The sequence below is a fragment of the Procambarus clarkii genome, chromosome 82 (assembly GCF_040958095.1).
Source record: "Procambarus clarkii isolate CNS0578487 chromosome 82, FALCON_Pclarkii_2.0, whole genome shotgun sequence".
Classification (NCBI taxonomy): Eukaryota; Metazoa; Arthropoda; class Malacostraca; order Decapoda; family Cambaridae; genus Procambarus; species Procambarus clarkii.
The window spans coordinates 3,681,998-3,696,545 of record NC_091231.1 but is presented as its reverse complement, the minus strand read 5'-3'; the positions used below and the strand labels follow the sequence as shown (position 1 = coordinate 3,696,545).

General features: G+C 40.7%; 1 protein-coding gene across 2 annotated transcripts in view; it reads right to left on the bottom strand.

Annotated features, from left to right (window-relative positions):
* Positions 1-4,855: 4,855 nt before the first annotated feature.
* The window catches only part of LOC123764411 (multidrug resistance-associated protein 1), a 73,041-nt gene continuing 63,348 nt past the window's right edge, over positions 4,856-14,548 (bottom strand). For both annotated transcript variants that reach the window (XM_045752253.2, XM_045752254.2), the window contains exon 31: positions 4,856-13,457. In XM_045752253.2, the coding sequence (XP_045608209.2) occupies positions 13,346-13,457 (112 nt within the window). In that variant the 3' untranslated portion in view covers positions 4,856-13,345. The remainder of the gene's footprint in view (positions 13,458-14,548) is intronic.

Here is a 14,548-nt window from a genome sequence, read left to right as displayed (position 1 = left end):
GGTTATTTTTTTATTTTTTCCCCCAATAAAGAAACTTGGAAGTCACTTTTTTCAGGGATATTCCTGTGTGGGCTCTAAGCCCCTGGCTGGCCAACTAAATGTCACTCCTTTCTTAGTTTAGATACGAGTTATATACAGGTATACTCATCCACTACCTATAATGAAGGCATTGAAAAATTCTCACAGGTGCAGTGAAATTGGAAACAAGAAAACCCAGAGATTTTCAACCCTAAACACTGAAATTGTCATGGCATTATGACAATCAGATCGTTTTAAGGAGAGACTTTGTATTTAATGATGAATATATATATTAGCCAGTACGCACTTCTCGGCCTACTATGCAAGGCCCAATTTGCCTAATAGGCTGAGAGATTTAATTTATTTAAAAAAAAGTTTCCAATTGGTTTATTTGAATTATTATATTAGGAACATAAATTATTGACTTAGTTAGTTTAGGCTAGGTTAAGATAGGTTGGGTTAGGTTAGGTCATATATCTAAGTTAGTTTTAACTGAAATTTTAAAATACAGGATGAACTTTCTGGATGATGGCACCCTGGCAGGGACACAGGAATCCCTGGTAGGAGATCTTCAGTTAGTGAAATTGAAGGGAGAGGAACTAAGCCTTACACTAAACCCATCAAAGTGTGAAATCATCTCATCCAGCCAACCAATCAGATGCAGTACAAATATTACTGCCAGGAGCCCCAGTGATCGCTTCCACCAACAGTGTGCTGCTAGGGGCACCTCTAGGCTCGAACGCCATTGAGGTAGTCCTCGAAGAAAAGCTGAAAGACCTGAGGAGGATGGAGGAAAGAATAGGGGCTTTGGATGCTCACGATGCTTTGTACCTTCTTACAAGGTGCCTGGCTTTGCCCAGACTTACCTATTTCCTCAGGTGTGCTCCTTCCTTTGACAGCCCAAAATTAACGGAATACGACTCACTCCTAAAGTCAATAACTACGAAAATTTTAAACCTTTCCCTGCAAGATGACCAGTGGGACCAAGCAACGCTCCCAGTTAGACTCAGGGGTATAGGTATTCGCAAGGCGACGCATTTAGCATTGCCGGCTTTCTTATCCTCGACCAGTGCTACAAGTGAATTAGTGAATGAAATACTACCAGAATACCTAATTAACTCCATTGGGATTCGTGATCCCAAATTTGTGGAAGGTGCTGGTCAGTGGGACACTCTTGCTAATTCACACACTCGACCAACTTTTCCAAATGATGGCAAACAGGCCAAATGGGATAGCTCTATAGTGGAAAACATCGCCAAAGCATTGCTGGAGGCAGCTTAGGAGAAGCTGACAGAGCACGTCTCCTAGCTGTGCAAGCCCCCTATGCTGAGGACTTCCTGTTAGCAGTCCTTCATTCTGCCTTGGGCACCCGCCTGGACCATCGGGCCCTAAGTATTGGTGTTGCCCTGCGCCTTGCCGCCCCTATCTCCACCGAACACCAGTGTATTTGCTGCCATGCATGGGCAGACCAATACGGCAGCCATGGTCTCATCTGTCGTAAGACACAGGGAAAGATTGCCAGACATGATGCAGTCAATGACAACAAGAGAAGTTTGGCTACAGCTGGGTGTCCAGCACAAAGGGAACCTCAGTTGTGCAGACCTGACAACAGCCAAAAATGCCCAGATGGAGTCATTCTACAGCCATGGAGGGAAGGTAAACAGGTTATATGGGATTACACATGTGCTTCCACATTGGCTGATACCTATCTACGTTACAGCTCAGCAGAGGGAGGTGGGGCAGCCACCTTCAGGGAGACCCAGAAAATCAACAAGTACAGAGACTTAGAACGTTGTTACAAGTTCGTGTCGATAGGCTCTGAGACTCTGGGCGCCTGGGGTAAATGTGCACTTAAGTTCCTAAAGGAGATGGGTGAAGAACTCATTGGGAAAACTAGAGACCCACGAGCGGCCAGTTTCCTGTTCCAGTGCCTCAGTGTCGCAGTTCGGAGGGGAAATGCGTGCTGTATCCTGGGTACGCACCCAACCTCCGAGGAGCTGGACGAGGACTTCGAACACCGATTGTTATATATATGTGTGTGTTCTCTGTAAACTGTAGCATTGCAATAAAATAAAAGATTATATACAGTTTTATATATGTATATATAACTGTATTTGAATTATTACAGGAGGGGACTGAGGCGCTGGTAAACTTTTTCTGACACACCAGTTGAACAATGCTGGGATAACCATTTGTTAGTAAGTAGTCATGTACCTAAATTCATTTCAAGATTTAACACTTTAATACTAAATCCAATATTTTGAGTGCAGTAAATTAATTTAATAAATATTTGTCAATTACGATAGTTAAACTGTACATAAATGCACATAATCAAGTAAAAATAGTAGTTAATATTAATATAAAAACTCCAAGTAGTAAGAACAATCTGTAGAAAAAAAAAAATGCTACAAAAACAAAAACTAAAGAAAGTTGTGCTCTCTCTTTTTGGGTAAAATTCACATTCAAAAGGAAACCTCTTCATAAAATCAACTAGTCTTTTGGATAACAACGAAGCTACCATTAAAACTAATGCTAATAATTAATGTTAATAAAAGTTTTACTATTAAAATATAAATTCATTTTTCTAGATTCTAAACCTCATGGGTGGAAGCCAAGCATACATTTATAATAAATATTAAAAAAGGAATAATCATACATCATCTACACAAAATGTTAATATAATGCTGCTGCTTTAATTAAAAAGCTTAATTAATGTAAATAAAACAAACCTGCAAAAGTAGTTCTTCCATATGCAATTGTACTGTTTCTACCTTTAGTAATAAAACTTCATTTTTTTTTTCTTACAAGTAAACTTAATACCCAGAAACTTTACACTGCTGAGAAACTTGCCATCATGAAATCACTAGCTATAGTAATGCAGTATGAATTTATCGTCTACATATCATTTGCAAAATATTTATCAGAACAGATTATGGCCCAAAGCAAAATAATCAGCTATGCTTGAAAGCTATTTTGAAACTTTTTAGGTACAGTACATTAAACAAATTTATCGAGTTTTTAAGGTTTTTTAAGCAAAACTTACCTTTGTTAAGACTACAGTTGGAAAATGCAGCGGTTGTATGGTGCCCATATCTAAAGAAGCACATCAACAAACTGGAAAAGGGGCAGAGACATGCAACTAAATGGCTCCCGGAGCTGAATGACAAGAGTTAAGAGGAGAGGTTAGAGGCATTCAATATGCCAAAACTAGAAAAAAGAAAAGAGGTGATATGATCACTACATACAAAATAGTAATGGAAATTGGTAACATTAATAGTGAAGAATTCCTGAGACCTGGAACTTCAAGAACAAGAGGTCATAGAGTTAAACAAACAAAACAGAGTTGCCAAAGAAATACAGTACAAGAAAATTCACTTTCGCAAAAAGAATGGTAGGCGGTTGGAACAAGTTAAGATAGAAGGTGGAGGCCAAAGCTGTCATTAATTTCAAAGTGTTATATGACTGCTGGGAATATGGAACACTACGAGCGCATCTCTCATACTGTAATTATATTTGGATAATTACAATAAACTATTGCTCACATGATGAATATGGAATGATGATAAACTATTGCCCACAGTATGAGTATGGATGTACAATAAACTACCACTCACAGGATTAGTACTGGGTGCACAATAAACAATCACTCAGGTTAAGTATGGGGTGAATAATTTTTTTTTAATCAATCAACTTTTTTTTTTTAGTGTTTGGAGCTTCATGTACACAGGATTTCCTTCCCTGTGTACCCCTAGTGATGTTCTTGCATTGCTAGGGCTATCTTTCCTGGAGTGTTTGGACGTTGCTCCCTTAGAGATGCTACTCGCTTGTGGTGGCCCTCGTCTAGTGTGTGTTGGGTGTCTTTGGGCTTTCCTGTCAAGGAAGTTGGAAGCAACTTTAGCTGGCACACTGGTGGGTCATGCGCTTCTCTCAGCATGCCGGGGTCAGCCTTCACAGCCTCGTCACCCAGGATATGTCGGCTTACTCATAGGTCCAGCATAGTGATCCCAGTGCCTGGATGTGCAGTGTGCATAGTGAAAATCCAGTGCCTTGGATTTTCCCTTCAGGCCCTGAAAATCCATTGTGGGTCCAGTGGTCCTATGGATATTTCCTCCAAACCTGCTCTCTTTAGGCAAGTTTGAGGGTTGCTTGTCGTCTGTGTCACGTGGCAACATTCATTCTTATCTTCTGAGGCCCCTTCAAACAATGATGCTCTAAGGTGAAGTTTTTAGCTTTTGCCTAAATCCGACCCTGCTTGAAGCCCTTGGGAACACATTACTGCACAAGACTAATCGACTATTTATACTGTTACATTAATCTGTCATTATGGCACTAGAGGTATGCCAAAATCATAAGGAGCTGTGACAAGGATTCGAACCTATGCACTGGGTACTCTCAAGCAAATGCATTAGATCACTAGGCCACGACATGGTCAGAAGGATTGCAACCTGGGATTCAATTGAATTCTCTAGGGTTCCTGAGGCTTCCACCGAAGCCAAATCAGGGTTTCACACAATCCCCCCTTTGCATTCTGGCTTTGTTGTCCAAAAATTCTACCTTTGATGATTTCTCTTCAATAGAGAGAAATCACGTTAACGTGATGTATCAATGAGAAAATCAGTTAGAGCTGTGACGAGGATTCACACCTATGCTCTACATACTCCCAAGCAAACTCCTTAGACGACTAGGCCATGACATGGTCAAAGATATTCAGTCAAACTTTATCCAAAACTCAAACAAGCTTGTGAACTTAGGTTATTATTTCCAATTACCTTTTCCCATTTCAAAAGACTTGCCTATTAGATTAATGCTTTTCCCAAAGTCCAATTAAATTACAACAGGGAAAAATATTATTTATTAATTTGTAACATGATTACAGCATCAGTTAACAAAGAAATGCTTTGCCAAATACAGTACTGTATAATTCACTACGTCACTCCTAACTTGGAAAATCCCGCCTACTTATACAGTAATTAAAGAACATGTAACAGATATCAGATCATGACTTGTTACCTATAGAAATTATGTGAGCAACAACTCCTTAGGGCTTATACTGGTACTTGAAAATATATAAAAACTGAAAGATTCAATCAAAGAAAATTATTAGCAAAGTATTTGAAAATATGGGAAATGATGCAGTATGTACTCACTTATATAGTCGACCTACAACTAACTAAAGACATTTTTTTATAATTATTTTATACATCATTATGAAGATAACATCATTTAACCCATTCTCAAGTACAGTACATACACATATCTTATTATTATTATTATAAGTGGCAAAGGTATTCCAAAATACTAAATTATGTATTAACCCCATATTCTCTCTCTAGAACTGAGTAACCTAAGGTATGATAACGCTGGTAGTGATCCATTATTGTAATAGTAGAATATTATTTTTTGCATATATTTATACAGATTATTAATGAATCTGCAGAATTCAGTCAATTATAAAACTTGACAAGACAACAATGAAAGACCGCTTGTACATGTTTAAGGAAACGATAAGCATTTAATATTAATAATGCACATCCCAGTGACATTCACATAACATGACAAGTTTCATCAATAATGCTTTGCCATTCTCAAACACTTACTTTTTGAGTGTTGAATACCATAATGTCAAAACATTGGTCACACACTTTGGTAAGTTATGTTCAATGAGTTATGCATTTCAGTAAAACAAATACTGAAATATTTGTTTCCATTGACCAGAAAATGCAATACCTTATGACAAGGACTCTTGCAGCACCTGTAACAAAGTAGGAGGCAATATACCAATTGCCAAGAAAAAAAATAAATGATTGGTAAAATTATGCAAGAGTTTAGTAGTCTAATGTACACTTCATGGAGACTTCTTATTAAAAGTTCATAATGTATTAACGCAGAATAAAGATACAAAAATTTAATTGAGATTCAGACAATGTTATACTTGTGAGTTACATGAATTACTGTACACACATTATCCAGTACCCAGTAAAGAGAGCAGTTCACTTAAGACTTGCACAACACCTGGATTGTTAAAAACCAGATTGTTACACCAATGACTGGAGTACACACTAATGACTTACATACACTGACTGGAGTATAGTTCAGAGAACTATACTACAGTCAGCTATACACCATGGTGATGGTGAGCTACACATTGATATACACCATTGTAAGCTGGATGCTTGTGAAGGAAGGGGTGACCTGCACACTGCTATACATCATGGCGTCATTGTGAGCTATACCCCTTTTCTGGGGTATACCCATCAATTTGTGTGAAAAATTATTATCCATCTATCTGATTATTGAGTATTACTTAAAATGTTAATTACTATGACTATTATAAACAATCACTGCTAATACTTTCTATCAAGGTGGTCTAAAACTCTCCATACATATGGAAAATTAACACCCTTTAACAATGTGTAACCCTATTACCTGCATATAAAATTGTTCTTGGATCTCCAGTCTTTGATTTTTACCTGTGGCCACACTTGAAAGTCAAGGTAGACCAATATATGAAACATGTATTCCCTAAAGAAATACATTTGAAATGCAATTTCACGCACTCAAGATGTATTAACGTGAGTTACCCCGTGAGTGGGAATGTCACATCCATGTGTGTGTTTTTCAAAGTACTGTACAGTACTATGTAATGGTAACCACATGGGGGCATATTTTGTGAATAGTTACACTTTGATTAAAGATGTTAAGTGTCCTATGTATGGAGACTTGGCCACCCTTTATAAATAATAAATTATAATAAAATAACTTGGATAATTAAGTAACTAGATATATTTTGATTGCAGTTGATTAAAGGAGGCATCTTCAGTCTCATGGTACATGTCTAAAAATACAAACATTCAGGAAAAAATGAAAGTTGGTACTTAGCGTGGTTGGGAGAGTAATGTAGGTGGGAGAAGTGTGGGTATTATGATTTTTGCTAGTGTGGTGATTGGATATAGATGGGTAGGTGGAAGTGTATAAGTGGCTTTATTTCCTATTGTTGGGGACAAGAAACCTGTTAGATTTATTGAAGTCCCCTAGCTACTGACTGACCTTCTCAAGGATACAATACACAACATTTGACTAACTCTTAAAGACATCATTTGTAAGGAAATGCACTCAAATGTCAATCTGCCCAGGACCAATCAATTGTGAGCAGACTGGTGGGTAGGTATATGATTGCTGTTGTATAGGTGGGGTAATGGGGACGATTTATAGTGATTGGCATGTGTATGGATGAGGTGAAAATAACCCGTGCAAGTGTTATTTAAATACCTGTGTAATATGGCACTTTGAAACTACTGATAGTTTTGGCATCCATCACCTTCTCACTTGTTCTAATTGCCTACCACCCGGTTTACAAAAGTGAACTTAGTAAGGGTTCTTGGCAGCTTTGTTTCCATGGCTTAGATCTATGACTTTTTGTTCTTAAAGTTCCAGGTTTCAAGAATTCTTCCTTATAATTTTGTCAATTCCTGTTACAATTTATATATAGTGAGGAATATTTATATATTCCCCACCAATTTTTTATATATCACCTCTTTCTTCGGGCTTTTAGCTTTGGCATATTAACACCATTAGCCTCTTCTCGTAGCTCTTGTCTTTCAGGTTCTGATGCAATTTTGTTGCACATCTTTGCACTTTTCTGGTACAGTAATGTGTTTTTGGAGTGTGTGACAGTGAGAGATAGTGAGAGTGAGTGTGTGTGTATTCACCTAGTTGTGCTTGCAGGGGTTGAGCTCTGCTCTTTCAGTCCACCTCTTAACTGGTCAATGGATCAACTGTTACTAACTACTAATTTTTTTTCACACACACACACACACACACAGGAAACACCCCATAACAGGTGTCTAACTCCCAGGTACCTATTTACTGCTAGGTAACAGGGGCATCAGGGTGAAAGAAACTCTGCCTATTTGTCTCTGCCGGCGCCGGGAATCAAACCAGGGCCACAGGATTACGAGTCCCGCACGCTGTTCACTCAGCTACCAGACCTTGGGGAGGGGGGGGGGGGGGGGCTTTGAGTGTGTGTAGGTGTAAGGAAGAGGGGGGAGGGGGGGGGGGGCAGGCTCACACAGTGGTGGCTCGTGGAAAAATGATGCCAGATGTAGCACAGCATGAAATCTCTATTATTGTCTAGTTTTAATTAAAATGATCAAAGATCAGTTATAAATATATTGAAAATAACATAACCTACTTTTGGTTAGGTTACTTTTTTGTTATGACATTTGTTAGTTGTTTATTATTTTAGTGAGAGGGTGATACCAATACTGCCATCAACCACAGTCATCAGTCATAAGTTGATGGCAATGAGTGAGTGGCAAGGTACCAGCTCGGCAACTCCTATGGGCTTGCTGCCAATGTGTGTGTAATTACCTAAGTGTAGTTACAGGATGAGAGCTACGCTCATTGTGTCCAGTCTTCCCAGTACTCTGTCATATAACATTTTGAAACTACTGACAGTTTTGGCCTCCACCACCACCTCACTTAACTTTTGCAGATTGGCATTTTGAAACAAACGATTGGCAAACAGTTGGAACAAGAGAAAGTGTTGGTATTTGCATGTGGCTGTGGGTATGGATGGATGCCTGCATATGGGTGTCAGGGTGTGGACGTAGGCATGTTGGGAGTGTGAGGGAATAGTGTCACTTGGAAAGTGGTGGGTCTTGCACATTCTCAGTGAACTACAGAGATGGACATGACTGGCACAGGTCCACAGGCACTCGTTAACCTAACAGGGGAGGCTTGCAGGTGATGTGGGACATGCTTACTGGTGTGAGGAAATGTAAATAACAGGACATGATATTGGTATTTGTTTGGCTAACAATTCATTCAAGTATTTACAAGAAAATATAGTGGGTTTTGACACAATTTAAAGCATATGATGTTACACCTTCCCACAGTAGGTATTAACACTTATAATGGGGTTAGATGGGAATGGGATGAGAGGAAAGGAATTGAACAGGAAGATGTGTGATCATCATCTGTCTGTCAAACATTGTTTCTCCAGTCTGACAGTCTGCAGCCTGTCCAACATGATAGTCTGTCTAGCCTATTTGACATCAATATTTCTAGCATGTCTATAAGATTGAGATACCTGCCAATTCTTGGCATCAATACAATGCTCCTTTGTTTTGTTATGACTAGTAAATCTAAGATTATGTAATTAAAAACAGAAATTCATAGAAATCAGCCCTCAGATTATTCCACACACGTCTGTCTTATGAAATTATAGCACAATATTACTTCAATTTCTTCTCCTTAATTAATTTAAACTGGTCATATGCATTTATATTTTATAGCTGCATATAACAAGCTTATACGTCTATAAATAAAATATTGAAAATACCTAAGCACCTCACAATCACCTTTCCTATAGTTTTCCTATAGTTACCAGCCATGAATTAAATGCTATTTAATTTGTATGACCAGCTCTGAATTACTTAACTGTACAGAGCTTTTCTTTTAGACATTTTACCTTAAAAAAAAAAAAAACATATTGAATGTAATGAAACGCCATTTTCTGGGTGAAACCCGGAGGCTCCCTGGAGCTATCCAGGCTGATATGTATATCTTTAGACTTTGGCATCAGTCAGTGTGAATGGAGTTCTAAGCCTATGTTGGGAGACCTGCCTACCGGGGACCACGAGCCAGAGCCTTACCCCCCTCTCAGAGAGGCATGAGGAGCAGTGGCCTATAGAAATGCACATGGGATTAGGAGCATTCTATGTCTGCCATTGACCGGGCCAGGCACCCAGAAAGGTAAGCACCTCAAAACAAACCCCTATTCTGGTTAAAACAACTAAAGAAGACTAACGAATGGACAGAACTCCCCAATTGAAAACGAGCAAATGAGCATGACGTCACACGTGCCATGCCTTATGTCTGCACAGCTCCCCCCTTCCCGGGAGGGGGAAGGGGGAACCCTAGACCCACCGAGCCAGCTATCCATCCTCCAGTTCGAAGCTGGATGTCAAAACCAGCGAAAAACTGCTGACCAGGGGGAGGAAGGGTTGCCAGGGAGCCTCTGGGTCTCACCCAGAAAATGGCATTTCATTACATTCAACACTGGTTTTTCTGGGCTAACTACCCAAAGCCAAGGACAAATGAGGGACAAGCCCGGGAGGTGGAAACCACGCACCCGAACAAGAAAACAAAACAACTGGCAACACCAAAGGACCCCACAGACGACCTGGGAGTCCCAAACTCTGGGACAGGGATGAAGAGAACCGAGTCAACCCAAAGCGCGTCCAGGGCCACAGAGGCCACGGCACGAAGGCAACGGCTGAGAGCCACAACCAGACCCAAGAAGATGCACCCCCCGCCAACCATCTAAGCAACAACAACCCCAGGGACCCCTCCGGAAAACAGCCATCCTAACTTCACCAGAAAAGAAGAGATGGTTGCAAACGAACAAACCGATCACCAGAACCCAAAGGAGAAGAAACCACTGTAAAACAACCTGAAACGAAAGGGCCCATGACAAACCGAGGGGAAGAGAGAAAAAAAGTACCCTGTCCAAGACCAGGATGGCTCAGGCGGCGCAAGAGCAGGCTGGAGGTGAAACAATGCCCAATGCCCAAGATACCGTGAAACGATGCAGAAGGAACATCAAAACCGAAAGCAAACTGTAACAGCTCCGCCAGCGCCGCATGAGACAAGGCGACAGTATGCGGCAAGATGACAGTCCTGAACCTCCATGAGAGAAGGACAAGACCACTTCAACAAAAAGCAAAGGATACCTACAAAGAGACAAAAAGAAAAAGGAAGGACCGCCAGGAACCCCATACCGCCACCGAGACGAAGCACGCAGGTGGGACATCAACGAAGCCACCTGATCACCAAACAGATGGTGATAGACTTGAGTCAGTAGTAACAGATGCGAAAACTTGAGAAGACTGAATCAGCCCAGTAACGGACCGGACTGAGCATCAGAAAGAGGCGGAGCTATGGGATAAACCCCAGGGTATGGACACTGAGCAAGCAGTGCCTGAAACCAAGGCCGTCAGGGAACCAGATGGAATGACCGTTAGGGTACCAGGAACCTGAACCCGGAAAGGAAACTCCAACACACTTGGAGGTGGTCAATCATCAAGCAGCAAAAGACCAACAGAGGTACACCCCAAGGTGACTTGTGGAAGATAACCCCAAGCCCCAAAGGCAGTACATACAGGGCACTCAGGGAAGGGAACCCTAAGAACATGCAGCTCGAGTACCTGTGAATATTTCTCCCAGCTCTCACGCCACCATAAGAGCAGTACTGGATGCAAGGTCCAGCACAACACAGAATCTGGAGTTGAGCCACAATCACATCAGCCGAGAACTAGAGGATGGATCACCGGCTCGGTGGGTCTGGGACTCCCCCTTTCCCCTCCTGAGGAGGTGGGAGCTGCGCAGACATGCGACGCGGTACGTGTGACATCATGCTCATTTACTTGTTTTCAATCAAGGAGTTCTGTTCACTCGTTAGTCTTCTTAGCTGTTTTAACCAGAATAGGGGTTTGTTTTGAGGTGTTTACCTTTCTGGGTGCCTGGCCAGGTCGATGGCAGACATAAAATGCTCCTAATCCCATGTGCATTTCTATAGGCCATTGCTCCTCGTGCCTCTCTGAGGGGGGGTAAGGCTCTGGCTCGTGGTCTCCAGCAGGCCTAGTATTCCATTCACACTGACTGATGCCAAAGTCTAATGATATACATATCAGCCTGGATAGCTCCGGGGAGCCGAAAGGTCTTCCCCCAGAAAAGTGCCTCTAAAATAAAATAAAATTTAAAATGTATGAAATGCCCATCTGATGCCAACCAGCAGCCAGGACCAGAAACTCTCTCTCTCTCTCTCTCTCTCTCTCTGAGGCAAGCTAAGCAGGAGGTTGTAGACCAACCACAAAACTAGAAAAAACAAAAACAAAGTATAGGCACAACAGAACAAGCAACTGCTTGAAGGAACTTAGGCACCCCCCTTGACAAACGATCATTTTTGCAGAGTTGGTAGACTTAAAAGCTGGAATTGGGACTGCCATTGCACCCAAACATCCATTGAAGTGCTGAATAAATGCAGCAGCCACCACCAAAACCTTCGATATACTCACCTCCAAGGAAAGGAGAGCCTGCAGGCACAATGGTCCAAAAAACATTTGAAGCCATGACTCATTGGAGCAGTGCAAACACCCTGGGAATGATAACCATAGCTGCAGCAGAAGAAGACAACAAAACAGGAGGATGTGGGAAATAGAAACAAAGACCGAGACCCCATCCTGAAGACGACTTCCTGGCTTCGGGAAAGTGATGGACAGATCTCAAAGGCTGGATGTTTGGGGCTAAGGCTGGTACCACAGGTACCAGCCTTAGGTACAAAGAGCTACTAAGGGGTACCTGCCAGAAGAAGTGTACACATCAGTACTGGTAGTGCTAAATTAAAAAAGGTGTTCTGGGTAATTGCCATGTACAGTAATATTTTTTCATTCCCATTTATTTTCTGTACAGCTTTTCCCATGTGAAATGAATAAAATCATGTGTATAGCCACATATTCTATCCATGAGAGTATTAAACGCTTTCTCCTGGGCACGACACAGCATGACGTCAAAAAAATTATTAGACGAATGTGTGGGAATGACGCATCGGTGTGTCAAAAATCAAAAAAGCTCGTCCTGCTTTTGGCTTGGCTGCGGGAAGGGTGCTCCGTGGTTTTGGACATTATATGCATATACTCCTGTAGGGAATTTTATTGCGAACACATAGATACCAAAATGAAAGACCTAGGACAAGAATTGAGGTGACCAAAGTGAAAAAGAGTGTATACACATGTTATTACTCTTGTGCACTCATGGGTAATGCGCTGCCAATTTCTCAGTTTGGTGCAGATGATATGCCTTGCTTTTGGACTATATGCATATATTCTTGTAGGGAATTTTATTGCAAACACATTGATACCAAAATGAAAAACCTAGGATGAGAATTGACGTGACGAAATTGAAAAGAGTGAAAACCAAAATTGAAAACTGTGCGCTCCCATGGAATACCCGGCCCACCTTGGGGTGGTCGGGTGCTTGCTTGCCCGAGCGCAAAAGTGTTAACTTTCATTAAAGAGTGAACACAATTTTTTTAATTCTCCAACCATAATGAAGTCAAATTAATGTTGAAGACATGTTTTTTATTATATATAAAAAAATCAGGCCTCATATTAAAATTCAATGCAGTAAAAGTGTAAATTAATTAATACATCATTCAATTATAAAATCACACCTTAATTTTTATGACATGTACAAATATCACATTACTGTACATATCCAGTACAATGATGAACACTAAATTTATGCATTTATCATGTAAAAGTTATCAAATAATGCCAGCATCCTTTGCCAAACAATAGAATAGTGAATTCTTCTTATTAAGGAGGGCTGCTGGGGTGCCTAATTCCTTGATCTCTCCTTTATCCAGTATGAGAATCCTACGGAGAAGAAATAATATTCAAATTATTAAAATAAATCATCATCATCATCATCATCATCTCCAATGCATCATTTTCCACTTTCATGGAGTGTGGAGGCATAAGCCAGACAAACAGTAGTGAAGGAGAAAGGAAAAAGATGCTCAAAATGCAATCCATCCATACACATTATTTTCCATACAATATACACAGCTTCAGCCCCATAATTCTTCACCAAATAAATCCAAGGCACAGCTTCACTGCTTTACATAACTACAGGTATGTGTAAAGTATTTCTGTGAGTTATACTAGACAGTAGCAGGGATCAACAGGTGAAGATTATAATTTCAGTGACTGCTTGATTACACTGGTCTACAACCAAAATGCTTCTGAAACAAATGAGGTCAATCTTGACTAATTCTGGGTTACTGAGAATGGAAATGTTTAAATTGTTGATTAGCTCTAGCTTCCATACAAGATAAGTCTCAAAGCTATTTTGCTGCATAAAGGAGTGTTTTGCTATCAATTTCATTGGATTATGCATCCCATATAAAAGGAAACTTATGACAACACGAAGCAGCTTTTGAGGTGTATACACGATGACCAGCATCAGTAGTAACTCTGTGAAGACTTGAAGGTTGTTGTTTTTGTAATGGGTCAGCAGCAAAGATACACACAGTACTGCTGTTTTATTTGTGAGTGGGTTAGTATGGCAAGAGATTCCCACTATGAAGAAAAATGTTCAGCATCCACTTGTTGAATCAAGCAAGATTTTGTTACCATCCTTACCCATAAAACAATAGCTAATCAGCAATTTTAATCATTATATTTATTGAACACATTAAAATGCATGATAATCAGCACTTTTCATCTTGGGAGCGGACAACTTTTGAAAAACTGTTGACCAGTGTTACTGAAGTGAACATAAGAGTTAATGATGTCATCCTGTAGCCATAGAGGACGGTGGGGACAGTAGCAAAAACGTGGCCGAGGGAGGTGGGGACAGTGGAGGGAGGTGAGGACGGTGGTGGTGGTGGAAGGTGAGGAGTGGTGGTGGAGGGAGGTGAGGACGGTGGTGGTGGTGGAAGGTGAGGAGTGGTGGTGGAGGGAGG